The sequence below is a fragment of the Medicago sativa genome, chromosome 5 (genome assembly GCF_051527215.1).
Source record: "Medicago sativa cultivar Bolivia chromosome 5, Bolivia_mono, whole genome shotgun sequence".
Lineage (NCBI taxonomy): Eukaryota > Viridiplantae > Streptophyta > Magnoliopsida > Fabales > Fabaceae > Medicago > Medicago sativa.
In genome coordinates, this window is record NC_140753.1 from 356,489 (window position 1) to 383,247 (window position 26,759).

Genomic DNA, 26,759 nt, shown 5'->3' on the forward strand with positions numbered 1-26,759 from the left:
TCTTCTCAATGGAAACAATGGGATTCTAATGTGTTGGAGCTTGCTGATGAACATTCAAAAGTAACTAGAGATGGATTTGTAATTCAGTATTTGCCATGCATACTATGAAAGCAATGTGTTACCCGAGTTAGTTTTAATTATTCTTAGCTGCTAATACTGGTGTTTCTATACACCTCATTTAATTACAAGTTAGTTTTCTATTTTGGGTTTTGACCCTCTGTTCTAAAAAAACAACTACCATCTTGTTCTAAAAAACTAAGAACTTGTTGTGTTACTTTATTTAGAATAAAACTTACTTATGGGTCCTTGTTATACTTTACATAAATCATATTCTCTATTAAAAGTACACAAGAACAAAAAAAAAAAAATCGTAGAAAAAATAAAATAAGACTGGAGTCGTCTTAAACTGTCTTAAAATGACATCATAAGCAAATAAAAAAAGTGCATCTTGAAACTATCTTCATGGTTATGAAGTGCCATTGTATGTAGGTTTTATCTTCATGCGCAGGAAGGAAATTGTGGAAGCGATGATTAAACAAAGTTTTCACTGCAAACAAAAGAGAATTGTGATTTGCCAGCCACGTTTTGTACGGTGAAAGTGTGTTAGTTTAAGAGACAATACCATTTTAACATCAATATAGTGGCATTTTTACTTCTAGATATAGGGAGAGATGTGTGCCTTTTTTTTTTTCCTTCGTAAATATATGTGTGCTTCCTTTTAGATGAACATGAACACACACGATCATTAACATGAATAAGAATTATCTAACTATAGCTTGCTCAAAACTAGTATAGATTCGTGGAATGGAGAAAGAAACGTGTGGCGACTATACTAAGGTAATTACTGACAAACTAAAAAAAATTATGACAAATGTTAGTTATTAGATTAATATTTACTCCTTCGTCCGAGTTTGAACACCTCCAACTCCTTTAACCCTTTTAACTTTTGGCTCAAACCAAATGAGCTACCAAACTCTCCCAAGTGACAAACTAATATTAACATGCATTCAGAAATTGTCTTCATTCTTTTTACCTGTCACATATCAGATGCATTCAGTAAAAACAATGGGATCTCAACATGTTCAACTGTATTTCGAGGAAATAAGCAATGTTTAAAAAGGCATCACATGTTTAAAATTTGAATGAAAGGCAGAAAGAAAAAGTGTTTAGTACGTGGAAAGAAAAAAAACATAGCAGAAAAATAAATAAGACATCTATTGAGTCTTTGTAATGAAGGATAAAAGGAAAAAGAACAAAATAAGCTTAAGAGTATCACTTTCTCATAAAAGAAACAACATAAAAATTAATATACAACAACAACAATAACAACCAAGCCTTACCCCACTAAGTGGGGTCGGCTATATGGATCAAATGACGCCATAGTGTTCTATCAAAAACCATATTTGGATCCAACTCATTGACCTCTAAATCCTTTCTAATGGTTTCTCTAATGGTTTTCTTAGGTCTTCCTCTACCTCTTTTAACCTGACTCTCCTCCATTTGATCTACTCTTCTAACAACGACATCTATGGGTCTTCTCTCTACATGTCCAAACCATCTAAGCCTATTTTCTACCAACTTTTCTACTATAAGTGCTACCCCCGCTCTCTCTCTAATGTTGTCATTCCTAATCCTATCATGTCTAGTCTTACCACTCATCCAGCGCAACATCCTCATCTCCGCTACACTTACTTTACTCTCGTGTTGGCTCTTAACCGCCCAGCACTCCGTACCATACAACATTGTCGGTCTGACTACTGTCCGGTAAAACTTTCCTTTCAGCTTAAGTGGTACTTTTTTATCGCACAAAACACCCGAGGCTCTTCTCCATTTCAACCACCCAGCTTGAATACGATGATTTACATCTGCTTCTATTTCTCCGTCAGATGTAAATCATAGGCTTATAATGCTCACAGCAAAGCATCTTTGCCCTCTTTGCCCAAAACAACTAAAACCATATGAGAAATGCCCCATACTCCGGAAAAAATTAACATTCAACAAATATGCCAAAGGGCTCACAAGTAATATGCCAAAGGGCAGTTATTGATATCATTGACCTGTGTTATTTCCATAAACAAACAGGGAGGAGATTTAAGCATCATATTTCTATACCAGTTTCTTATTTATTTGTAGCTTTTAAGCGACTCTTGGTTCAATGAAGACAGATGTATTGGATAACTTATTTGATTGACAGACAACATTTACACAGCTTATAGTATTTGGGAGTAATGAAGTGGCATTGGCAAGTATTCATTCAAAAAGTAATTATTACAGATACTTACACATGTGAATAACGAAAAATTACAAAATAACACCAGTTTAAGTGGGAAAATTCTTATGTACAGACTCGATAGGGTAAATTATTATGTAAAGATTCTATTCTATTCTATTCAATAACGATAACATGATAAATGTCATGCCCGCTTGATAGGGTGAGAATAATGTCTATCTACTCTTTTCATGAGAATTGATAACTTCTCCGTCCCTTGTTTTCTCACTTTACTAATTACTTGTTTTAGATGAGTCAAATCCAATGTCCAAAGTGCTATTGTTTTTTCACAAAGTAGTGGAGTTGTTCCTTCCCAAGACTACTTTCATTAAACAATTCATGTTATCAAAGTGTTTCATCTTCCATCTGCATTGCTGCATCCATCCTCTTTCATCTATCATTTTATCTCTACTCTCTAGTGTCTTTTTATGTTCGGTCATAGCAGCCATGACAACCACTTATGTCCCATTTCATGTGTTTTCTTAACTCTTTTTTTCTTGTTCATTAGTATCTAGAGAATCGAGTTGACATTTCCAAACCTCTGAAACACATACATTGGGCAAAGAGGGAGTGAAACAGGTAGTAGTATTCCATGTTCAGCATTAGGCCTAAGTTTCCACTTTCTAAAAGTTGTAAATTTCAAATTTCCTATTTTAAGCAAAACATGGCCAATCAGAATCCTATAGATTGTATTCCCAATAAAAAAATCTGACTCTCCATCCAGAATTGTATGATATTCAAACATCAAACAAAGTATTTCACAAGGTAGTACTTCAAATACGCAAAAATATAAAACAGCTAACCCAAATGTTACGTAGAAACTGAAAAGATCCAAATTCATTGCATAGAAGTATTGATTCCCATCAAAACTACAAGATATGTAAATAATAAACCCTGGTCAAATCCTAGACGAACCTTCAGGCTTCAGCTTGCTCCAACTGGTGGAGGTTCATCAAATTTCAATATATAGGCCACTTCATGAACATGTCGCAATTGCTGAATAACTTGAGCATCCAAATAAGCATCACAGGAGAAGCACCATACTGACAGATCACTGTTTGACAGAATGAGTGAATGAAAAAAGCAGCACAAGATAATTGGGGTGTCAGAGGGGACACAAGTAAAAAGGAGCATCATGAATACCTGAAACTGAGGGCCACACTATGATTAGTTTCACGAAAATGCTGGAGCATATGCCTGTTCACAAAACGGCCACAGAGCACGTCCTTACACGATAAACACAACCAGTTTTCACTCGGGTGTTGGCACCTGGAAGAAAAAAAATGTCCAATTAAGTTGTTGGTCGAATATTATCAATAACTTTTGATGCACTGTCCACCAATCAATGATGTGATCCTTCAGAGAGTTTGGTTTGGGCCTAACTCAACTTACAAAACCGGCTTGTAAGGTGTATCTCATCCATTGTGGAACTTTTAACAATCTTAACATGCTTGACCTTTAAAAGACATTGATTTAATCATGGAATAAAAAGAACCAAATTAGTTTTGGTTCGAAGTGTTATTTTTGTAAGTGATGTCACCTCTGTCTTGTTTTGGCTATATCTTGAGCTCTAGATGTCCAATTGACGTGATATTTGATTCGACGGAAAGCTTAGAGAATTTTCTACAATTCATCTTTTATGCTCAAGAACAAACTATGCTTCTTTGATGGTGTAAAATGGGATGAAAGTTGATTACTTGATTTTGATGAGTGGGTTGGAGTTTCTATTTAGTTAATTTAAATTAAATAAATAATGGGCTGCTACATGTTAAATAAATAATGGGTTGCTACATAGAGGGACAAAGACATTCAAGAGGGGACAAGAACATTGAAGAAATGAGACAAGGCTTTATGAGGAAGAATTACGATTATGTAGCGGTTACACTTTGGAACAATGAGTGGGTCTAGTTTACTGTTTATTTTTCCTTGTAACAATTCAGCAAGTTGAACATCTTTTCCATGTATTAGGCCCAAAATGAAGTGTAGAACTTTGATCGAAGTTCAACTTCCTTTTATTTATTTTATAGAGCGGTTACTTTATTATTATTTGCTCCTTCAATCTTTCATCAAAGTCCTTCTCATTTGACTCAAGCACCTTCTCTCTATCTTCTTATTGCTCCTCCTTTAATTTGAGTTCCTTCCGCTGGATTTCAAATCTTGATCGCTCTACAAACTGCTTCTCTTTCAACACGAAATGCTTCGCTCTTCCTTCATGCACCTTTAGTTTTCTACAAAGTGCTTCTCCTTTGACTTTATCTAGTTGGTTATGCTTGGATTGCAATTTTTGTCCATTGATGCGCCATTCATGTATCGAATCTTGAAGTAATCGCCAAGAACTCACATTAATTCAAGATTTTATTCACGGATGGCGTACCACGGAACAAAAAGAAGAACAACGATTGGAATCCATGCAGGACGAACTAGATCTCAAGTCAAAGGAGAAGCAGTTTGTAGAACAAGTAAAGGTCCATGACGGTTGAGCGAAGGATCTCAAGTTGAAAGAAAAGCAGTTTAGAGAGCAAGTGAAGAAGCATAAATCAAGACTTGAAATCCAACGGAAGGAACTCAAATCAAAAGAGGGGCAATTTGAAGAAAGAGAGAATGTGCTTGAGTCAAATGAGAAGGACTTTGATGAAAGATTGTAGGAGCAAATAATAATAAGGTAACTGTTCCATAAAAATTCTACTTCCATTTATTCATTTTGGGCGTGATACATATATGTAAAAAGTTGTTCAGCTTGCCGAATTGTTACACGAAAAAATAAACATTCATCTCTAAAGTGTAACCACTCCGCGAATGTCATTCTTCCTCATAAAGCCTTATCTCCTTACTTCAATGCTCTTGTCCTCTCTTCAATGTGTTTGAATATATGTTGCAGCCCATTGTTTGTAATTTAAATGAACGAAATGAAAACTCAAATCCATTCATCATAATCACATCATCATCTTTCAACCCATCTTACACTACGAAAGAAGCATAATTTGCTGTCGAACATAAAACAAGAACTTTAGACAATTCTATAAGTTTTCTATCGAATCAAAGATTACCTCAATGGAATGAAAGAGCTACTAAAACAGGATAGAGCAACATCATCTGCTGCTACCGAAATAACACAGATAAATTTGGTTGTTTTTATTCCAAGATTGAATAATAATTCTTGTGAAGGGATCACATCAATTTAGCATAGCATAAATTTGAGAGGTTAGAACTCCAAGAACATATTTTTATCCTAAAAGAATAAGATGATACCTGTTGCAGGGAGTATTAGGGGTTGGAATGTGGGTAAGATCATTTGATAAGGAATGAAGATGATGACAAGAAGTACGAGCATCGACCCAACCAGATTGAGAGCCATGGATTAAGTCGTAATCTTCTTCTGATAAACCACCTTCCTGAGTCATCGATTATGGCATAAGTAGTTATTGTGTGTGTGATGGAAAATTCGACAAGAAAAATAAAAGTGAGAGAAGTAGGTTTAGGTTAATACCGGTTGAGAAGAAGATGAAGCCATGAACGGTAGAAGCTATGAGCTTACTTTTCAATGCGCACAGGCAGAGGCGATGCGATTAAATTTTCTGATTTCATCCTCCTACCAAACTTCTCATCCACTCTCTGCAATTCCAATTTTACCCTTATATATTCACCCGGATTTATTTATAGAAAATGCTAACGAGTGCCTAAGTGCATTGTTTAGGCATCTAAAAGTAGCAACTTTTGCATTGGACAATGTACGGTTATGACTTTAACATGTGTTTGACTTGTATTTTCAAGACATAATTTCTTTTTATGAGTTCCTTAAACAATGCCCTTAGGGCACTTGTTAGCAAGACCCCTTATATATATATATATATATATATATATAAGTTGAACGTGTTCGGATTATATAATTCGAACGTGTTCATCTATGTTCAAAATTGTTTTTATTTATTTATTTTGTGTATTTTATTGATTTATATATGTGAATTTGATTGTTTCATATATGGACCGCTCAGACGTATTAGATGGATTAGACCTACAACGACAACATCTCAAGACAGAAGTGATTACAACAAACCGAAGTGAAGGGTAGGGCGAGAAGGGGGTAAGGGAGGCATGAGTGATACTCATGTGCATGAGCCTCATCCTGTAGTTGAGTTTGAACCTGAGTATCAGGAGCATGATTAGGTTGTTATGCTCATGATGAGGTCCACCCGGATGCTGAGGAGGAGAAGGAGCCAGTCGAGTTGGATTCGTATCCTAGTGGTCCATGAGATGTGTTTGTGTTCACCCCATAATTTTTTGTTTGGTTTGATTTTTTTTTTCTTCTCGAGTACATTGGTTTTGTCCGAACTATTAGTACATCTATCAAAGGGTGATACCATTTCACAACACTTTGTTTTAGAAAAATAAAAATGAAGTCAAATACCTCTCGCTGTCTTTTACTTTATTTAATTATTTATTTTTTGTAACAAATGGATCATTTAAGTCATAAATTATTTTCACAATTATCATATTATCAACAAACTCAATTAAAAAGTATTTATGTAGACGATTATGTTAAGTTGGTGGTCCCAAATTCATTTCTTTGAAAAACAAGGGGTTATAGGTGAATTATTCTGTCTTGGTTTCAAATCAAATCAATTGACTGTTAGAATAGTAATTTGTTAAAAAAAAAAAAAAAAAATCAAAGGAGCAAAGTGTTAAAAAAAAATAAAAATGAAAGGATTAAAAAATAAATAAAAAGATGATATTTAGGGTTGAGTTTTGATGGTAGTATATAAAGTTAGAGAGAGTCTTTGCTTTGATTGATCGATCGTATCTGCTGCTACTGCGCTGCTGCTGCTGCTGCTGCTAGGGTTTGAGATCGCTGCCTACATCCGAGGAAGAAATCATCATGGGTCACTCCAACGTTTGGAACTCTCACCCCAAGACCTATGGTCCTGGTTCTCGCACATGGTATGCTATCTATCTATCTCTTTCATTTTATTTTATTTTATATTAAACCAACCCTTGTAAGATTCTTCGATCCGTATTTCTGAGTACTGTGTTCATGTTATAGATGTGATTCCATAGATTACTGTCATTTATCACACCAACTTATTGTTAATTGGATGATTTACTGAAACAAATTTCGGAATTAAACTTGTCTCCGATCCTAATTCATTCAGATCCAACTCAACTCTTGAAACCAATGCATTTTTCGATGTGCTTGTACTTTTCTGGAAGTATTATTTACTTCTATTCAACTTCTTTTCATTCATTCTGACATGTGTCCTACTTTGAAAATAAAATGGGACCTTAATTTTCACATCATTTTACATAATAATAATCTCACCCATTCTTTGTTTTTAACGTTTGTACTTGGTTTAAAGCTTAAACAATGCAATCTTTGTTGTAAACATCAGTGTTAGTATGTCATAACTACTGTCTTAAGATGAGTTATTGTCACACACATTTCAACTATTCTTTCTTAGCTACATTACATGTACATACTTGATATTGCTCGATTGTAAATGTATGTTTTCTACCTTGTTTTGTAGCCGTGTCTGTGGAAACTCTCATGGATTGATCAGGAAGTACGGACTCATGTGTTGCAGACAGTGCTTCCACAGCAATGCCAAGGAAATTGGCTTCATTAAGGTGAATATTTTCATCTACTTTTCTATTTGTTAGTGTAGATTTTCTAAATATCTGCTTGTTTTAGCACGAGTTCTCATCACTTTACCCTCTTTTTTCGGTGTTGCAGTATCGCTGAAATGGTCCTTCCGAGCTGCAAAACGATGCCAGGATGATTTTAGTTATTTATAATTTTGTAGCTTTTTTATTATATTCAGTCACTTAATCAAACTTGAGTTGTTAGACTAAAAACATATTTACTTCCTACTTGGTTGTGGAGTTGTTGTTTTGTTTTTATCCATCACTAGAATTATAAATTGGATGTTGGCATCTTTGTGCATGGTGTCTGTTTTATGATGTGAATGGAAGTAATTTGCCTTTCTAAGCTTTTAACTAGAATTTTAACTTGCTTGATATGTAAACTTGAAAATGTGCCATTTGTAAATTAAAAAAATAGGGAGTTCTTCCACTGTTTTGATCGACTGGAGATGATATGTAACTATTTTGTTGGTTAATAAATAATCTGAAACATCTAATTTAGACTTAATGTGTGTGTTTGTGTGCTGCAAATTCTAGATCTTTAGAATGTCCAGACATTGATATACATCTGTTGTGATTGTTTACACTAACTCACCTGGTAACCTATAGAACTTTCATACATTTCACTTGTTTATTAACCTGTCATCCGGTAGGTTAGCACGACCCTTTGAGTAGAGAGCTATGTGCGGTTTATTTGGCAAAGCGAATTGAAAGACACTCAATATATGTTAAACGATCCTATGTAAATTGGTTTTGGTGTCTAATTTGATTAAGGTGTTGGAATACACCTTGGGTAGTTTTTTTTTTTTTTTTTTTTTTTTTGACAATAAAGTTATTTAAGAACTAGTAACTATTGACTGCCTTAGAAAAGGATATATATCTTGATTGTTACTTCTGCATAATGTTCTTGAGACTTGTTTACGTGGTTATTGTGGGCGAGTCTTTGGTAGGATCTCCCTATTAGTGCATATTTGAACTAGTTATGTTCTCTATTTCTTAAAACAAAATCGTGACTATTACTATTATTATGGAAATGGGAATGAAACGTTATACTTTTAAAATATATATTTTGGGACTTAGGTCACATAGTCTAAGCATTCCTCCAATGTCTTAATACTGCATAAGAATGTTTTTGTTTCCGTATAAAATTTGAAGCTACATTTCTACTTTTGGTGCCAATATACCGAGTGATCTTGGCCGGTTCATCATTGCACCAAGTGGAAGATCCATAGTTTTCACATAGCACAAACATTGAGATAACATTGAGATTCTTGAATTTTCAATTTCTTTAATCCAAGGTTTGATTTCAACATTTTCTTTTATGAAGGTGTTGATTGAGATTATCAACGAATGAATTGCTGGTTTCTTTAATATTAAAAATGCTCAAGAAAATACCGTGTTTATAAAAACAGATGATATTTTCATAAGGATTAACTTTTGATTTTGCAAGTATTATGCTTAATATGTATCAATAGTTTATAATCAGAGTTTACTAATCTTCCATAAAAATTGCCATATATTTTTTAAAAACACTATATTATGGGTAAATGATAATTTTATAAATTCTTTCAAAAAAAAAAGAAAATAAATTTTTAAAATAATTTGAAATTCAATCGGAATCACATATTACCACATATTGTTCACATAATTTCCTCCAAGTATTTAAACTTCAAGTATTTTCACATCAGCTGAAAATATAAAGAAGACCATAATAAGTATACATATCTATATTCTCTCAAAAAAAAAAAAAGTTTACATATCTATATCTTTATAATTTCTGTCAAAAATAACAAATCTATTTTTTTTTTTGTCAAGTAGCCTAGTGACTAGATTCATACACAAACAAATACTCCCTCCGTCCCTTAATGTAATCTCCCTTTGCTTTTTTCACATTTCTTAAAAAAAGCTATCAGTGTAATTATTATGTCTGTTTTGTGTATTAGTATTACCATATTGTCCTTTGTTTGTATATGTATTAAATTTGACTTTTTAAATTTCAAGATAAGTTAGTAGTATTAATTAGGGGTATGTTTAGGAAAATAATAATAAATGCATCTAGTAATTTGAAAAAGGGTTTAGATTTAGGGACAAAAATGAAGTCAAATGGATGGTAGATATAGGGATGAAGGGAGTATAACAAATCTATTACAGTTGTTATAAAGTCATAATAGTGTAATAAAGTTGACTTTCAAATAACGGAACAGTGCATCAAAAATATAAAATCACACTTGTTCTAAGATTTTTTTTTTCTCCTGCTAATCTGATACTAAAAATAGAACGGAGTAGTCCAGGTATCTCTGTTAGAGATGGTCCAAATTTCGAGAAGCATATCAATAGAAATAGTAGCAGTAGTCACCCTGGGTCTTTACAACACAGCAACAACAAATATTTACAATGAAGGGAAACTCAGACGCATAAAATAGAAATGCCAAAATGTTAACTAGCATGTATCTAGAAATTCGCTAGTGCTTCACAACATTAGTCTACCTTGGGATGTTCATACCAAAGATGTGAACAAAGTACACAGTAAAATATAATAAAAGAAAATTCTATTTTTCAAAATTACTATCAGGAACCAGTGAATCACGCTGCAGGATTGGGAAGGGCTTTGGGTTTTGGCTTGACTTCAATCTCGTTCACACTGCGAACGTAGATAGCATCTTGGTCATGGCTGCAAAAGAAATTAACAACAGATTAGAGAGAGAGAGAGGGAGGGAGGGAGGGAGGGAGGGAGGGAGGGAGGGAGGGAGGGAGGGAGAGAGAGAGAGAGAGAGAGAGAGAGAGAGAGAGAGAGAGAGAGCGTGTGTGTGGAGAAAATGGGAGTTGTGAATACTTACGGTTTAGGTCCCTCTTCAAAAGTGTAACTTGATGCAACAGCTAGGAGGCGTCCATCTCTGCTAAACGAGAGTGCAGCAATGCTACTTGGATATTTTGAATACTGCAAGGATAAATGGAAATTTAGTAATTGACGCAGTGCCATAAGAAGAATCTGATCTCTAAATTTACTCGAGGCAAATGAGAAAAACCTGGTATAGCCTCTTTTTGTTGTTTCCGTCCCATACGTTAACAAAACCGTCACAACCTCCTGTGGCAAATGTACCATATCTGCATGAAGATTTTTCATGAGTGTTTTGACACTTTAATTAAGCATTAACAGAACTGTATGTGCCAGTTAGTATGTTGATACTGCTACTAATAAATTAGTGATAATTGGGTTAGCAGCGGTTAGTTAGTTGTGATTGATAGTTGGCTGAGATTGTTAGCTTGATAAGCTGTACTCTATAGAAAGAACAATGTATTCAAGGAGTTTAGCACCTTTTATTAATAAGATTCCTTATATTCAAGGTGTTTAGCACCTTTGCACATCTTTCCTCGTCCCCCAGATTGGTTCTTATTACACCAACTATTACATTGTTGTACGAGTGGGAAACTCTTGTATATTCTAATTCTAACCATCCAATTTCGGAAACCATTAAGTGTAATATCCCCATGTCATCTTTGGTGTTCTGAATGATACAAATCCTAGAATGGTACTGATAGGAGAAACAACTAAGCAAAAATGCTTCTCATTTCAAATACATCACTTGCCAATGACATTCGTAATATCTCCTAGTCATTTTCTAGTCGATTTTTGGAGTACTGAATTGCACAACTTTCATGATCCTATCAACATTCAGTTAGGATGCAACCAACCTTTCCCAACTTGCAACCATTTAATTTCTAAACCAAATAGTCATGATTATCAATAACATGTATGAAAGGAACTGTCACACACAAAAAATTAGTACAAGCCAAGAGATTATCGTTTCCTGACTCAAGCCATTGTGGTAATTATCAGTGTCCATTCTTTGGACCCAGAGAACATAAATAGCTGATAACAAGATTTATATATTCCACTAAAACCACAATTTGTTTTAAATTTTAACCTTCTTTAGCATGCTAGTGAATTAAGGTGATAAGAAATTTGATAGACAAAGAACCTGAAAACACTTACATGGGGTGGAATGCCATGGCATTTACGGGATAGACGATATCCCTTCCAGCTTCAGATTTTCTATGACACTTGAAAGCGTACCTGTGTAGAGTTTAGAAGCAAATGAGGTATTATATAGAATACATAAAGTAAAAAAAAACAACAATTTTGAAGTGGTTAAAATGATAAACAAAACACTAAAAATCAATACTTCTTTGCCTGGCTAGCCTCAGATAGGTCAAAGAATTCCATTGCAACCCGCCCTTCAACAGAACTAAGAGCATATCCTGCAAAAAGTATGTGGGATATGAACATCAAGGCTAAGAAACTCAACACAAAAATCAGTGCCATCAAAGCTAAGAAACTCAACACATGAATTTACACATTATTCTCCTCTTTCAATCAATAATAGTGCTCATGCATAAACAATATTTAAAGCACAGAGTATAAACAAACACAAACCAGCATTTGATGAAAATTTCAAATGAGATTGAAGAAACAAAACAAAGTCCAAACCATAAGTTTTGCAAATTATTCCAAAATCACACATACACTACAGTTTACCTGTTCCATTTGGGTAGCAGCGTACACATCTGGTTTGATATTTCAATGAAGATTCCCTTCGTTGTTCAGGACAAGACATGTTCCTCATGTCATAAACATTAACGTGTCTTCCAGCTGTTGCTACTACAAGCCGATGTCCAACAAGAGATAGAGAGTAAACACGTTCAGGCTGTGCATACGTCCCAACTAGAGTACGCTCTTGTCCACTTGCACCTCTAGGGTCCCAACATTTTATGGTTTTATCCCAACTTCCAGTGATCAATTGCCCTATAATGATGGATAAGTTAAAAGTTAGCCCATTGTCAATAGTCAAACTTCCAGCAAATAAGCTGCAATTCTTGTCATTGTCATGGATAAGTTAAGAATGATGACTCCTTTGAACGGAAATAATAATATTCAACAGTTATAGACGTTAATCGATAATGATATTTAACATATACAACCAAATATGTTATCATCGTTGGTTTTAAACTTGATTCTCAAGGCACATTTTAGGAGAAAACACACGTCACAAATCACATCTAGTACACTACATTTACAATCCTTAATTATTATTCCTTACAAAGAATATCACACGAGGCAATGCAAAACTGACTGGACATGTATATTTCTGAAAACGCAATGTTTATGTCGTGAAATGAACTTATAGTAACTAGTGTCTAGTAGTACCCATTTGAATTTTCTTTGTAACTTATGAGAGAACAAAATCAGTTTTCGCTAATCTGGTGATAAGAGTTTGACTTGTAAGTAACTTCAAGGAATAGAGTTCAAATCTCCACGGGAACAGTTGTTAAATGAACATGAGTGTAACTTAAATTAATAATATTTTACCCCTTCCCCAAGTTTTTTAAAAAAAAAAAAAACGAAGCTATAGTAACTAGTAGTCAACACATTTGAGTTTTCAGTGTTAAAAAGGGATAAGCTAGAAACTGCAATGAATAGGCAACTTGAGAATGACAGTGTGAAGCATTGTTTGATAGAATCAGAAAATATATACTAGTGGAGCAAAACATACGTTCTCTTATACTCACGCATGTGCAAACAAGTATGGATATGTTTTACCAAGACATTGAAAAGAGATCAAAAGTATGTATCTAGAGTGTGTGACAGTAGCAGTAGCATTGACATCTAAATTAACACATATAATTGGTTAGCAGTTTGAAAGAAAAAAGGAGTAAGAATAATAAGTAAGTAAGTAAGTAACCTGCGGCGTAGGAGTACTCAACACAACGAACAGGAGCATCATGCTTTCCCAAAATATCCTCCTTACCGGTAGCAAAAATGAGGCTACAAAAAGTAATTAATGAGCACTAACAATGACAATAACAATGGATCTGGAAAGGTGAAGTAAGTAAGTAACTGACCGTCTGACAGTGTTATCGGCGGAAGCACTGAAACCAGAAGAGTCGTCATGGAAGCAACAGTCAAGAACAGGTCCGCCGTGAAGGAACTCACCTCTAAGGACATCAGCGGTTGCATCGTAAAGACGAACAGTTTTATCCCAAGAGGAGACGAGAAGATGATCACTGTGGTTTGAGAATCGAATGTTCGAGATTCCGTCTGATGGAGGGTTTGTTAACTCTCGACCGGCGGATACCACTGGTGTTGCCATTGTTGAGTTGAACTCACTACCTATCTAATCTAATCTAGGGTTTCCAAACACAACAAAGAGGGAAATTAATTCAATTTTGTTTGAATCAACACGCACGCGACCCAAACAAACACGGGGTTTTTGTTTTTGTTTTAGGCTCTCTTTTCTTTTTTTATTTTTCAAATCCTGTCTTCTGTTTTTTCATAGATTTCCAATTTCAATTTCAAAATGTACCAGACTTCACTGACTGATGATCACCCGATCCGGCCCAACCCGGCCCGTTTCTGTGTGTTTCTATCTTTTCTTCATTTTTTTTTTTTACTCATTCCTATCCCCACCCCTCTTTTTTCATTAGTACTTGCATCAAACAAACTAAAAATTACTCCATTCACACCTATATCAATCATCCTCCTTCCGTTCTATTTTCTTTGCACGCCTTCAACAGATGAACAGAACATAACTTTACACTCCAAATTGGAAGGAAGGGAACAAAAATGAGTGTAATTCTACCATGATTTTTACAAGAGAAATGATATTTTTGACAACCACTTTTTGACAACTTTCTCTCTCATACTCACATGATGTTGTTATCCTCTCTCTTCCTTTTTCTCTCTCCATTGTTTTTGACCAATAAGAAGTGAGAAAACACAAAGTTGTCAACAAAGTTGTCATCAAATGGATATCAAAATATCATTACTCTTCTTACAATCTAAACAACGGACTATGACTTGATTCCATTCCATCACATCCCACCAATCTAAACATAGCCTAAAGGACTGAGTGCCACAACTCCCAAAAATCCAACTTAAGGTGTTAATTACCATTAACATAGATTCTGACCTGGACTTCGACTTTCAAACAAGAACACTTGTTTGTTGTTATTGCGATGAAGATTTTTTTCTTTAACGACAATTATTCTTTCTAACTCCTTAGATACGAGGTATGATTTTATGTCACACATATTTTTTTTGGAAACTAAGTATACTATAAGAATCATCTAAAAAAATAATGTATGCTTTAAGAAATTTTTTTTTTTTTTTTATTTTAAAATTAATCACAAAATTGCAAATCTGTTTATAATAAAGGGTTCATTTAATATTTCAATAGAAAAACAATACAAAAAATACAAATTATTATCTCATAATAAAATGGCCTTAAATTTCTGGAATAATTTTTATGTGGCCATACTTATTTTAAAAAATGATTAACTATTCCAAAATTAGACAAAAATAAAGCAGCTAATTTCCATTATTTTTCGGTTATCAAGTAAAGAAGTCCAAGGGATTAAACATTACAGCAAGGTTTAATATAAACTATTAATAATATTATTTTTTTGAGGGAATAAACTAATAATAATATTTATAATTAACGAACGTATTTCTCGATATTTTATTTATATTAACAATATCATCTGATTAATTACTTGATTTTCTAAAGATTTTCTCTAAAAGTTCTTCCGTTTATAGTATATGCACCATTTTTAGGACCACTAGTCGAGTTGTTAGTGGCTAGCCATACCTCAATTATTCCCATCTCTTTTTTTAAATGCATGACAACCACTGGCGCCCTTTAATTATTTGAAATGTGTATATCAAGAATTTCTCTAATAAGAATATGTCCTACCATCCGTTAAAAAAATGTCCTAACAAGGTAAGAAGAAAACATTCTACTAAAAAGTAAATTTATCCAAAAATCTACTCCCTCCGTCTTTTTTTATAAGCAAAAAACACTAATTCACACTTATTAAGAAAACCAATACTTAGTGATTTGAGGTATAATTTTTTGTGTTCTCCTTGGAATAAGTTTCATGGAAAGATGTAAAAATAATTCTCATTGGTTAAAAATTATGGAGAAAATAAAAAGAGAAACAAATTGAATGCAACATGCATTTAATTTTATATTGGAAAAGATGATTTGTTTAAAAAAACACAATAATAACATAAAAGTTGGTGTTTTTTGCTTATATTTTGATACAAAGAAAATGAGATTTTTTTGCTTATATTTTAGGACGGAGGGAGTACCAATTTAACCTCTATCCAATAATAAAAAGAAAACAATCAACTAAATTTATTCTTTAAAGTGACTCCACTCACCCACGGTTTTGAACAAAACATTTCTCCCCCATCTCCCAACATTTTGGATATATTAACTCAAAGTGATTCTAAAAGTTGTAGAATTGATTTTTTATATTTTGAGAAATAGAGAAGATCTTAACTCTACACTCCCACCTCCATCAATTCCTCCCTCTAATTCTCCATACTTGAATTTCAACACATTATCCTTTCTATTTCAATTAACTTTGCAAAAACACCTTGTTCAAAAAAACTTTGCAAAAACACTATTTGGTTTCATGAGGTGAAGGTCTATAAAGGATGGGTTATATCGGGTTATATGTATCCCGAAATTAACATTAGACTTGACCAATATTTTAAACCCGACCTTAAATATGATTAAATTCAATGAAATACGAGTCCAATAAAGATGAGACAATATTAGAACAAGAATGAGTTTTTTTTTTTTGTTTTGAAGGAAGAACAAGAATGAGTTGGTTCCAAAACAAGTCACCATTCACCAATACATATACTTTTTTTATAAAAAAATATTAATTAACAAGTATTTACATTTTTATTTTTTTTGCAATAGAGGGCATAAAATTATTGACAATATCATGGTTTCATCACAGATGAATTAAACAAATAAAGCGAAATGCATATAGCAATTGAAGGGGTGATAGTCACTACACAATTTATGACTTTGGTTTTTTTTTTTTTTTTTTTTACAAAGGTGAGACAGAGATAGGGCAACATAAAGAAAAGAAAACTATAATCTACATAATCAAGTCTGTTAAACTTGACAGATGAGAGGAGAAATGTGAACTACGATACGAGCTCTAACTGCAATATTGTTATAGACATTTGGTGCTTTGACTAGGAGGGGAAAATGGTTCATTTGTAAGGCTAGAACCCCGATAAAAAAATAAAGTGGAAAACAATCCAATTCTTTGGAGGCCATATATGATATCAAAAACTTGTCTTGAAGTTGGTTTTTATGGAGGCCATTAGATTAGATTGTATAGTTAGGAATTGATATATGTATAATGGTTTTCAATTTTTTGGTGGGTTGAATTCTACTTAGAATGTTTCGGTATATTACCTTATCACTTGTGCTAAATTCTATCTTTGATGAATAAAATGGTTCTCTTTGCCGTAAAATAATTGTTTACTATTATTATTATGCTTGTATTAGTATAGTACATATTCATTTGTACTTCACTTTGTCATCTAGCAGTCTCATACAAAATACAACGATGATCTGTATCTCACGCGGAAGCAAAACAACAATCCCTCGTGCAAGTGCAAAGGTTAAGTTATTATTTTTGTGAGTGGTCCCAAATCAATCCCATAATGCTAATTGAGTTTCTTTTTCCTTTCAATATGTCGTCATATGTGAATAAATAACTCTGATTATGAGGTGGGACCAGACCACCCTTTTTCAAGTTCTAGTCTAGACTCTAGAAAAGCACCTAACCCAATTGTCTTATTCTTCTTATTAATGTTTTTGGAATGTTTTCCTAAATATTACTACGTACTTTGCCAATAATGTTTAAGGAATTAATACTATCATTTTGTCTTGCTAGCTGCTTAACATTAACAAGTGAAGTGGAGGATTGCTGAGTCAGAAAGTTGATTAGTTGAAATATTAGGAAAGTGAGAGTGCAAGATCAAAAGTTTAGATGTAATTAATTGGCTTCCATAAGAGAAATGAATTGGTTATATATAGTTCAACCAAAAGCCCTATTATTATTATTATTATTATTATTATTAGAATAGAAATAGATAGATGCAGTTAACTTAACTTGTGGCAACACTATGTTTATAAATAAATTAGTAGTATTCTCAAATGGCATCAACCGGGAGGAGCGCATGCTTGGCCAGTTATTTATTCACCAACTCTATTCTAGTTAGAAACTTAGTTAATTCTTTTTTTTAACATTCTATTTAATTTGTTGTTTCAGTTTCATTTTCCCCCTTCTGTTTTTCTCTGCTTTGTATATAATATATTATTATTATATATCAGAAAAGATAAGAGGTGTGTTTCCTATATATGTATAACAGTGTAATCAACATTTACGGAATTCATTCATATTCAGAAAATTTCCTTCGGGGAATTCACCCTGAGCTAGCTAACTCATACGTGTAAACAAGTTGTATAAATTAACATACAAAATACATGGATGTGGATGGATGAAAAAATATATTGGTTTGTGGTCCAGTAGCCACATATAGATATAAGTATTGATTTAAACTTGTATTAAATTTTCTTCAAGTTTAACTAATGAAGCTGGCAAAAGAATCTGGTCTGATATATGAATATGTCCATCCAGCCCATCTCATCCACATGTAGTACGTAGCTAATATGCCATAAATAGTACGTAGTATGAAAATCTAGAGTTGAAATTGAATATTTCTGATCGATCTATATAGCTACTAGCTAGCTATGTTGAAGTTTGAGAGAAGAATGTAGTAGGTACGTAGCTAGGTTTTTTGTAAGATCCCTGGACTGAAGGGGACAAAAATCCAGTTACAGATAGATAGTGCTGTCTGTTTCAATGACAGTTTGTTCAAGAATCTCACACAGACTCCTCACCACGATCTCATTTTCATTTTCAACCTCATCATATGATTATGAATATGATAACCCCACGTCTCCCACACGCGGTTGGAATATATATATATATTCCAAATGAATATATATATATATATTCCAAACTAGTAACTACTTAACTGGCTCCTCTCTTCAGGCTGAAGTGGTCCCATACCATACCTGTGTCAGATGCTAATTATTGGCAATTATGTATTCAGATCTTTTCTTTTCATATAAGGATTAAGTCACTCCCTATTATAATAGTACGTACATTCTTATTCTATTTGTCGACTATAAATAGATGGAATACTATCAAGCCCTAAAAACAAGCGTGGAGATCTTCTAACACAAACACTCTGAAATAAAATGGAACCTACTGAGCTTATTTCTCAAGAATGGACTTCTCTCAGTGGACTCTACACTGCTGAGGAATCTGACTTTATGAACCAATTACTTGGTAACTCCTCATTCTCATCACAACATTTCTATCAAAATTCCAATTTGTTGGGTACTGAAACTGCATTTTGGCCACCACATGATTCCACAATTGTTACTGCACAAGTTCCTACCTCAACTTCTGATACAAGTTGCTTCGACAACAATCCAGTAACCAGCTTTGACTATATTTCTATGGGTCTTTCCATAGATCATTCCAAATTCACTCCATGTACAACACAATCTGATGAACAAGTTCTAGCTAACAAAAACTTGCAGGCCCGAAAATCAGAACGTGAAGTACTAGTTTCTGAACCAGAAGAGGATAAAACCACAAGCGCAGAAAATTCAGGAAAAAGATCTAGGAGCTCAAATGAGGTAACAAACAGAAGGCCCATGAATTAATCTTCTAAATGTTTCCCTTACTACTGTTTTTTATTTCTTCTTTCCAAGTGATATGCATTTCGTTTTCCACCACAGTTTATGGTTTGGATTTTGATTTTGATTTTCTGAAATTCTCCGTGTCATTTGATTTTATAGGTCCCAAAGAACAAGAGGAATGTCAAATGTAGGAAGATTATAAGATGTGCTTCTATAAGCACTGAAGAGAATACAAGTCCTGGTTCTCAGGATCAGACGTTAAGCGGTTATTGTTCAGAGGATGAGTCCAATTCTTCTCATGAGCTACGTGGAAGGGAATCTTCAAGTTTGAGCCAGAATGATTCTACGGCTAAATTAAGTGGAAAATCAAGATCTAGTAGAGGTCCTGCTACTGATCCACAGAGCCTCTATGCAAGAGTAAGTCTTTTGTGGAATAGCAACACTTAGTTTCTCATAGGCCAAATACATCTTGTGGTCCTATTTAATGTTTGTATATCGAATCGAACTAATCCTTCTAGTTTTCTAATTTCAAATTGATCATTTATGTTAGTTAAAATGAACTTATTCCATAAGTCATAAAAGATATGCACTATTAGTCTATTACCCGCTTTCAATCAAGCTCGATTAAAAGGTGTTTATGTGGATGTTAATTGTTAAGTTGGTAGGTTCTAAAAAGTGCTTATTCATAATGTATTTGGTCTTTCTAATAATATATGATATTCTGTTGCTGTCCATGTAAGGTCTTACCATGTTTCCTTTTGTATTGTATAGAAAAGAAGAGAAAGAATAAATGAAAGGTTGAAAATCCTACAAAACCTTGTCCCCAATGGAACTAAGGTAACTTTCTTTCTCAATGACATGCCATTCAGACTATATATTGAACAACAATTGGTTCATCTGCTAAAAATTCTTTTATTTTTTGCTGATTAACCCTGCAGGTGGATATCAGCACCATGCTTGAGGAAGCTGTCCAATATGTGAAGTTTTTACAACTTCAAATTAAGGTTTGAGGATTCTCCTTTCTCTCTCTTCATTAAAAATTTGAGCTCAATGCAAAGACAATTACGTACTGATCCCTATATGAATTTGAATGGAACAGCTTCTAAGCTCTGATGACATGTGGATGTACTCTCCCATTGCTTACAATGGAATGAACATTGGACTTGAACTTGGTATTACCCCAACAAAAGAAACAAAGGATATGCATAACAACATACCAATAAAAGAGAATGCAGCTGTTTAAGAGACCCCAGTTCCATTCCATTTTTGTGATTTTTTTTAAAGAGTATCATTTAATTCTTAGCATATATGAAATTGATTACAAAGCAAACCTTTACTTCTAAATAATGAGATATCAAATTGAGTTGGTTTCTTGATTCTTTCTATAAGCATTACGTGGAAATTATAATCAAAAAAGTAATATACACGCTCTCTTGTTCTTTTAGGACTATATTTACCAAATTACATGAATTTCATTGGATGATGTACTCATTCTACCGTAATAAGATGTGAAATAAGTTTTATTTATCTTTCTATCTTATGGCTGTACTATTTCTATATTATAAATGAAGTTTTCAAGAACTATCACGTATTAAGGTGACAACTACGTTACCCATCAATTTGTCAAAAAAAAAACTACATTACACATCAACAAAATGTGCGTAGAGTTATTCATATTGGGTTGACATCAATCAAAATTATTCATTTGTTTGATATAATAACATCCCTCAAAAAAAAAAAAAGATATAATAACATGAATAGTGATACAAAATAATTCAGGAAAAAATACAGACTTTGCCCGCCTTTGCTTATATGTAAATAAGACTTTGCCTAAAATTAAATAAAATTAAAACTATATAAATAGTTGCTTTTGACAAAATACAGCCTGCGTTGGTAAAAACCATAATAAGCAATTTCTCTTATTTGTGCTTTCCGCTTAAAAGGAAAAAAAGTAAGGCTTCCAATCTTCCATCCACTTTTCAAAACAACACCATTTACTATTGAAATTATCAACTATCCATTGCGACATAAACTTTATGCATTATTGGCTAAAATTTATCAACTACCCATAACCATATTTAGATTCTTTTGATAGACAAAACATTATACATTATTGGTATCTTTTAATATATCCATTGAAGTTGGATCTCATTGTGATCCTTCTATATAACAACTTTTATATGTGACAGTTTTCTTTGGATAGTTAGTTACATAATAAAAATGTTAATCTTGGAATAAGAAGATAAATCCCTTGTGCTAATTGTATGTATAACTATTACGGAGTAGAAGGTCTTTCATGAACAAGACGACAATTCGGTTGTCCTAATGTGTTTAATACATAATTATGGTTAGTGCTGCATATTTTGTGTAGGACTGTGAATCTGATATATAATGAAGAAGTACCATTGCATGGCAACACACATCCTAAATACAAATTCACGCAACATCCAGAATAAAAGTGAAAAAAGCACGAACACCCAACTGAGCAGTGAAATAATATCAAGATGTTTTCTGAACTACAGCACCATAAGTTACAACATTGTGCGTGGAAGATTACATATGGTAAAACAGAAATCCAGTGAAATACATCTCACCTTCCAAGAACATTCTAAATTTCTAATAGGCAATATTTTATTGTCTATATATTACAGTACTAAATAAAAGGCTCAGAATTCTAAATGGCTCAAGGAGGGCACATGAGACGCCACATCCATGCTACACGCCATGAAATCCCACGAGACTGGACTGTTTTTCTCTTTCAAGCTCTTTGATGATTGACGTGATTTGGAACTTCTGCTTGGCTGTCCAGGGGCATATATTGTGCCATGATTGCTCTGATTTCAGAATCCATGTATTGCTGCAAAACCACCAACAAATTTATTATTTCATTTATATGCTATTAAACACAACAAAGTAAGCAAGTCATGGGAAACTCGATATGCTATAATGCTTTAGAAATTTATCAATTGGAACCCAATAAAATCACCAAACTGAGAGAATGCAGCAGAGCTTACCCTAATTCTATATTTGTACACAAGGAATCCCCCTCCAGCAATCATACCCAAGCCAATCAAAATAACCCAAAAAGCAGCCCAAGTGGATTTTGCCTGACTGGCGGTTTTACCTGTAGATTATACAGTAGGAGACATGAAAACAAGCATTACAACAAGAACATACTCTCAAAAAACAAGAACGTGTAAATTTAGGTGCAAGTAAAAAAGTTTATTGTATACAACTCACTTATACAGGTATCATGGTCCTTGATATACAGAAGATCTCCACTACAACTGCAGTCATAGCTGCCCCAAGTGTTTTTGCAGCTACATTCAGGGCACTGACAAGCTTTCTTCTCTTTGCATTCATCAATGTCTGTCAAGATGAAACAGAAGTAGTTCAACTTATGAATTCCAAATTTTTTTATAGTGGAAAACATACACTAGGTATCATCAAGATCACAATGCTTGTTCAACCCATGGACTACGAAGAATCTGCAGCTACTTGACTGGTGATAGTAAGTTCAATCACAGTTTATCCAAGTATAGAAGCCAATGTTTCACTTGCTGAGATTTCAGTAACTCTCTCCAGTGAAACAAACAGAGAGGAGATAACATATTTTGGACAAAAGAGAGAGGAAGACAAATTTGACCCAGATTGAAGCATGAAGTACTAACTTATAGTGTACAACAGCAAACCATCGATTCTATTAATAATATTTCACAAATATTACTATCAGACAATAAGACATTCAAGAATGAACGTTCAGTCACGATTGATAAAAATATTAAAAACAGAATGAGGATTCTATTCATGGTGTATATAGTATATACTACGCTGATCTGTATATTCAGAAAGCTACAGAGCAGGGGGGGATAGTAACAAGAAAAATAACATAAGCATCCCTCACCTTCACAATTTTTTACACCATCACCTTTAAACCCTGTAGGACACTGGCATTTAACTCCTCCATCATCCTGTTTACACAACAATATGTGTAGTAATTCAGTTTCTAATTTGGGATTAACGAGCCACTAAAACTACAAACATTTTAAATGAAATAAAGTTTGGCCAATAAATTTAATAGTTACTAACCAAACAAGCAGAAAATGCATGTCCGTTCCGGGCATCATGCCAACATCCTCCATTGTTGATCTTGCAACGCCCAGGTCCACCGACTGCAAACACAGAAGAAACTAGTTACACACAACTACGAGTGCACGTGGGGAAAAAAGAATCACATATGTCCCTCAGCTAAAGGATCGTGATTACACCCTATGCACAACACAGCATAGAAGTGAAGGCAATAAACATGGTACAGAAATAGCAAACCCTTTAGAAATCAATTTTGCGTGCATAAAGGTAAAGCTTAACGCCATTTCACCTTCACAAGTTGTATAACCGTCTCCTTTGAATTGAACACCATCAACCAAGGGGCATTCACATACTCGCCCACGGAATGTATCCTGGCAGATATTTAACATTGTAAGAACATAGGAATTATAAATCAGCATCACCGTGTTATTAGAAAGTCTGTTTTCATGAAGATAAATACCTTGCATGCAGTGATATTAGCTGCTTTATCCTGCCAACAACCACCGTTGTTTGTCAAGCACTCATTTGTTTCCACGTCTGCACAGGAAATCAGAAGAATGAGGTCTAAAAACAAGTCTTCATCGCATATTTCCCTTGTACCAAAGGTAAGTAAACACTTACCATTGCTCAAACAAACAGCTGGGTCAGTAGTTTCCTCAAATCCAGAGCAAATAGCCTTTAAAACGGCACCTTTCTCCAGTTTACCACGATATTGTCTGTTATTGACAACAAGAGTAGGTAATATGGTAACATCACCGCGTGATCCCTTCCCAATCTACAAAACCAGTTTCATAAAAAAATCTACGCATAAATATAATGTTACAATGAATTAAATGATAGCATAAACTAAAAGCAATTATAAAGGACGTTACTTGTGCATCTTGCTCTTCTTTCAAAATGGAATTTTCAGAATCGGCATCAGGATCTCCCATGCACTTGTCAATCTTTGCAATGTCGAGACCTGCAGATAAACATAATAAGAATATGGACATTAGATATTTAACAAAGTCATTATCAACCAACGACTGCAAGAAAACATAATAAGCATGATGATTCACTGACCAAGAGATTTAATGACGGCATTCGCACATTCCTTGTTGTACTTTTTCTCCTTCATCGGGCATCTAATTTGAAAATCAGTGACATAGTCCCACCACACCCAAGGCTTTTCGGTTTCTTTTGCCACCTTGAAAACACATAGCTGCCTCAAATTTTCAACAACCACATCTTTCCCATCATAGCCTGTGCTGAAGTCCTGCTCAGGATCCGGAGCGCAATATCTCCCATGGTTTATGCATTGGGACTTACACTGTTTACTCAATGTAAACGCGTGAGGACAGTACCATGTTATATAATGGGGTGTAAACTGAGTGTAACCTCCTTTCTCTAAGATCTGTGCTGCACCCTTGAAATCCTTCAAAAACTCAATCAACATATCACATTTAACTCCACACTCATCGTTACTATTGGTCCACAACTCATACTCGACACGATCATCAGGATGAGGAACAGCCTCTCTCCAGTCAAGATTAACATTGACCATATCCCCAGCACTAATGGCATCCTTCAACTTCTGACCAAAAGTTTTTCCAATAAGAGCAGAGGGTATTGTAATATTCTCAATATATTTAGCAGATGAGCCATCCTCTTCGGGTGTGTCCATAGTAATCAAGGGCTCCTCAATATCATCGGCAACGAGTACCGCAGAAGCTCCAGCCTTCTGAGCATTCCAAACCTTCAAAGCAAAGAAACAATCTGCAAAGGAACACAAGTAAGTAAGCACATAGAGTGAAGACCCATTTTGATCCCTTTAGTCCCTATGTTATAATGAGGGACTAAATTGTCTACAGTATAAAAATAGCATGGAGTAATTTGGTATTATTTATTTGTGAGATACTAAATTGGGCATCTAGGTTTTGATTAAAGTAGCGAAGAATCAAGGCAAAATATGAAACATGCAAATGAAAGTAACAAGAAAGAAGGTGAAGTGAAGTAACTAACTTCCACGATCAAGGAGAAGGATGGTAGGAAGAGCACCAGGTTTGGATTTGAAGGAAGAAGAATCATCAAAGTCTTTACAACCCTTATTGTTATCTTTAGGATAAACAACATTACCAGCCATGCTACCACCGTATTGAGGAATCCCAAAGTTACCGATCGCACTGTCATGTTTCCCTTTGATTTTATCAGGTGAAGTCACCGACAAGCTGTTCTTCTCCACCACGAATCTCGCCGTTGACATCCCAACTAACATAAACAGTACTGACAACCGCCACAAAAACTTCATCTCTTCTTTCTTCTGATGGGTCTCGACTCGATCGGTTAATTTCAAGGTGGAATTATAGTTGGTGGGTCTCAAATATGTTGTGTAAGTGTTATCTTGCTTGCTTGTTGATGCTGTTGCTGCAACACAACAAAACAAGTCTTTCTTTCTTTCTCTTTCTCTCTGATTGATCTCTCTCTCTCTCTCTCTCTCTCTCTGATAATCGCAAACCAAAATAATTAGGGAGTCTACCAAGGGTTGGGTTGGGTTTGGTTGTGAGACTTTAGTTCCTTGCTCCTCCACCACGCTAAACTCGTGATTAACTTTTTTTATTTTTTTTATTTTTTTTAAGTCACTACCACCTCTCTATCCTTATTACTATATCAGCGGAGAAAAGTCATCGTGAGCTTGTCTCAATTGATATTGACAATGAATAAAATATACAAGGTTCGGGATTCGAACCTCGACCACCACAAAAAAAATAACAGTGGAAAAACGGGCACCACTGCGCCAATGTGTGTATTTTATTATATATGGTTGTATAATTTTGATTATAATTTTTTTTAAATATTAATTCATGGAAATTATTTCTACATCGATTTATCTATAAATTATTGTAAAAGCATATAATTAAATTATTTATTAATTTGACAATTTTTTATTTTTCTGTATATAAAATAAAAATAAAATAATGATAATTTTTTTATTGATTATATAATAAAAATAAAATAACGATCATTTTCTTATTGATTATATTTATAGTGAGATATATTTGATATAGTTCGTTACACTTTTTTTAAGGATAAAAGAAAAAAAAATAGACATATACACATATCATATTTGTTACATTCTTTTTAATATTTGAATTCACTTTCATCCATTGTCTTTTTTAAATGATAACGAAAAAAATCAGACA

General features: G+C 34.0%; 5 protein-coding genes across 9 annotated transcripts; 2 read left to right on the forward strand and 3 right to left on the reverse strand.

Moving 5' to 3' along the window:
- Positions 1-371: 371 nt before the first annotated feature.
- On the reverse strand, positions 372-5,879 carry LOC146918829 (histone deacetylase-like protein). 4 transcript variants are annotated; one of them, XM_085712062.1, is made up of 5 exons: positions 5,757-5,879; positions 5,519-5,661; positions 3,413-3,538; positions 3,185-3,323; positions 372-547 (listed from the first exon to the last, which is right to left on the reverse strand). In XM_085712062.1, the coding sequence occupies exons 1-4, from the start codon at positions 5,778-5,780 to the stop codon at positions 3,194-3,196; spliced, it is 423 nt and encodes a 140-aa protein (XP_085568188.1). In that variant the 5' UTR covers positions 5,781-5,879; the 3' UTR covers positions 372-547; positions 3,185-3,193. The 4 variants fall into 4 exon arrangements, with proteins under 4 accessions (XP_085568188.1, XP_085568187.1, XP_085568189.1 ...); XM_085712061.1 differs by lacking the exon at positions 372-547 and adding an exon at positions 750-1,033; XM_085712063.1 differs by lacking the exon at positions 372-547 and adding an exon at positions 2,217-2,810.
- A 1,180-nt stretch (positions 5,880-7,059) lies between these two features.
- Positions 7,060-8,249, forward strand: LOC146918830 (small ribosomal subunit protein uS14z/uS14y/uS14x). Its single transcript, XM_085712064.1, has 3 exons — positions 7,060-7,204; positions 7,789-7,888; positions 7,995-8,249. The coding sequence occupies exons 1-3, from the start codon at positions 7,143-7,145 to the stop codon at positions 8,001-8,003; spliced, it is 171 nt and encodes a 56-aa protein (XP_085568190.1). The 5' UTR covers positions 7,060-7,142; the 3' UTR covers positions 8,004-8,249.
- A 1,970-nt stretch (positions 8,250-10,219) lies between these two features.
- Positions 10,220-14,233, reverse strand: LOC146918831 (mitotic checkpoint protein BUB3.1). Its single transcript, XM_085712065.1, has 8 exons — positions 13,805-14,233; positions 13,645-13,727; positions 12,441-12,707; positions 12,088-12,163; positions 11,898-11,978; positions 10,930-11,008; positions 10,741-10,841; positions 10,220-10,574 (listed from the first exon to the last, which is right to left on the reverse strand). The coding sequence occupies exons 1-8, from the start codon at positions 14,050-14,052 to the stop codon at positions 10,487-10,489; spliced, it is 1,023 nt and encodes a 340-aa protein (XP_085568191.1). The 5' UTR covers positions 14,053-14,233; the 3' UTR covers positions 10,220-10,486.
- Positions 14,234-18,995: 4,762 nt separating this feature from the next.
- On the forward strand, positions 18,996-21,072 carry LOC146918832 (transcription factor bHLH84-like). The gene is made up of 5 exons (XM_085712068.1): positions 18,996-19,488; positions 19,651-19,908; positions 20,263-20,328; positions 20,430-20,495; positions 20,591-21,072. Exons 1-5 carry the CDS (start codon positions 19,042-19,044, stop codon positions 20,732-20,734), a joined length of 981 nt encoding a protein of 326 aa, XP_085568194.1. The 5' UTR covers positions 18,996-19,041; the 3' UTR covers positions 20,735-21,072.
- Positions 21,073-21,963: 891 nt separating this feature from the next.
- LOC146918833 (vacuolar-sorting receptor 1) lies at positions 21,964-26,103 on the reverse strand. Of its 2 annotated transcripts, XM_085712067.1 has the most exons (11): positions 25,582-26,103; positions 24,643-25,335; positions 24,453-24,541; positions 24,202-24,355; positions 24,041-24,117; positions 23,870-23,951; positions 23,581-23,663; positions 23,396-23,462; positions 22,732-22,860; positions 22,506-22,615; positions 21,964-22,348 (listed from the first exon to the last, which is right to left on the reverse strand). In XM_085712067.1, the coding sequence occupies exons 1-11, from the start codon at positions 25,865-25,867 to the stop codon at positions 22,250-22,252; spliced, it is 1,869 nt and encodes a 622-aa protein (XP_085568193.1). In that variant the 5' UTR covers positions 25,868-26,103; the 3' UTR covers positions 21,964-22,249. The 2 variants fall into 2 exon arrangements, with proteins under 2 accessions (XP_085568193.1, XP_085568192.1); XM_085712066.1 differs by having other exon boundaries at positions 24,041-24,355.
- Between the last annotated feature and the right edge of the window lie 656 nt (positions 26,104-26,759).

Excerpts from the sequence above, each read along its gene's own strand:
- LOC146918831 (XM_085712065.1), bottom strand. The coding sequence starts at position 14,052 with ATGGCAACACCAGTGGTATCCGCCGGTCGAGAGTTAACAAACCCTCCA. Across the intron at positions 11,979-12,087 it reads GAGGCTAGCCAGGCAAAGAA|GTACGCTTTCAAGTGTCATA; the intron begins GTATTGATTTTT and ends AACTCTACACAG. Across the intron at positions 10,842-10,929 it reads ACAAAAAGAGGCTATACCAG|TATTCAAAATATCCAAGTAG; the intron begins GTTTTTCTCATT and ends TTATCCTTGCAG.
- LOC146918830 (XM_085712064.1), top strand. The coding sequence starts at position 7,143 with ATGGGTCACTCCAACGTTTGGAACTCTCACCCCAAGACCTATGGTCCT. Across the intron at positions 7,205-7,788 it reads GGTCCTGGTTCTCGCACATG|CCGTGTCTGTGGAAACTCTC; the intron begins GTATGCTATCTA and ends CTTGTTTTGTAG.
- LOC146918832 (XM_085712068.1), top strand. The coding sequence starts at position 19,042 with ATGGAACCTACTGAGCTTATTTCTCAAGAATGGACTTCTCTCAGTGGA. Across the intron at positions 19,909-20,262 it reads CACAGAGCCTCTATGCAAGA|AAAAGAAGAGAAAGAATAAA; the intron begins GTAAGTCTTTTG and ends TGTATTGTATAG. Across the intron at positions 20,329-20,429 it reads TTGTCCCCAATGGAACTAAG|GTGGATATCAGCACCATGCT; the intron begins GTAACTTTCTTT and ends TTAACCCTGCAG.
- LOC146918829 (XM_085712062.1), bottom strand. The coding sequence starts at position 5,780 with ATGGCTTCATCTTCTTCTCAACCG. Across the intron at positions 3,539-5,518 it reads CCTAATACTCCCTGCAACAG|GTGCCAACACCCGAGTGAAA; the intron begins GTATCATCTTAT and ends TTTTTCTTCCAG. Across the intron at positions 3,324-3,412 it reads AGTGTGGCCCTCAGTTTCAG|TGATCTGTCAGTATGGTGCT; the intron begins GTATTCATGATG and ends TCTGTCAAACAG.
- LOC146918833 (XM_085712066.1), bottom strand. The coding sequence starts at position 25,867 with ATGAAGTTTTTGTGGCGGTTGTCAGTACTGTTTATGTTAGTTGGGATG. Across the intron at positions 23,664-23,869 it reads CGGTTATACAACTTGTGAAG|TCGGTGGACCTGGGCGTTGC; the intron begins GTGAAATGGCGT and ends CTGTGTTTGCAG. Across the intron at positions 23,463-23,580 it reads ATGCATTTTCTGCTTGTTTG|GATGATGGAGGAGTTAAATG; the intron begins GTTAGTAACTAT and ends TTGTGTAAACAG.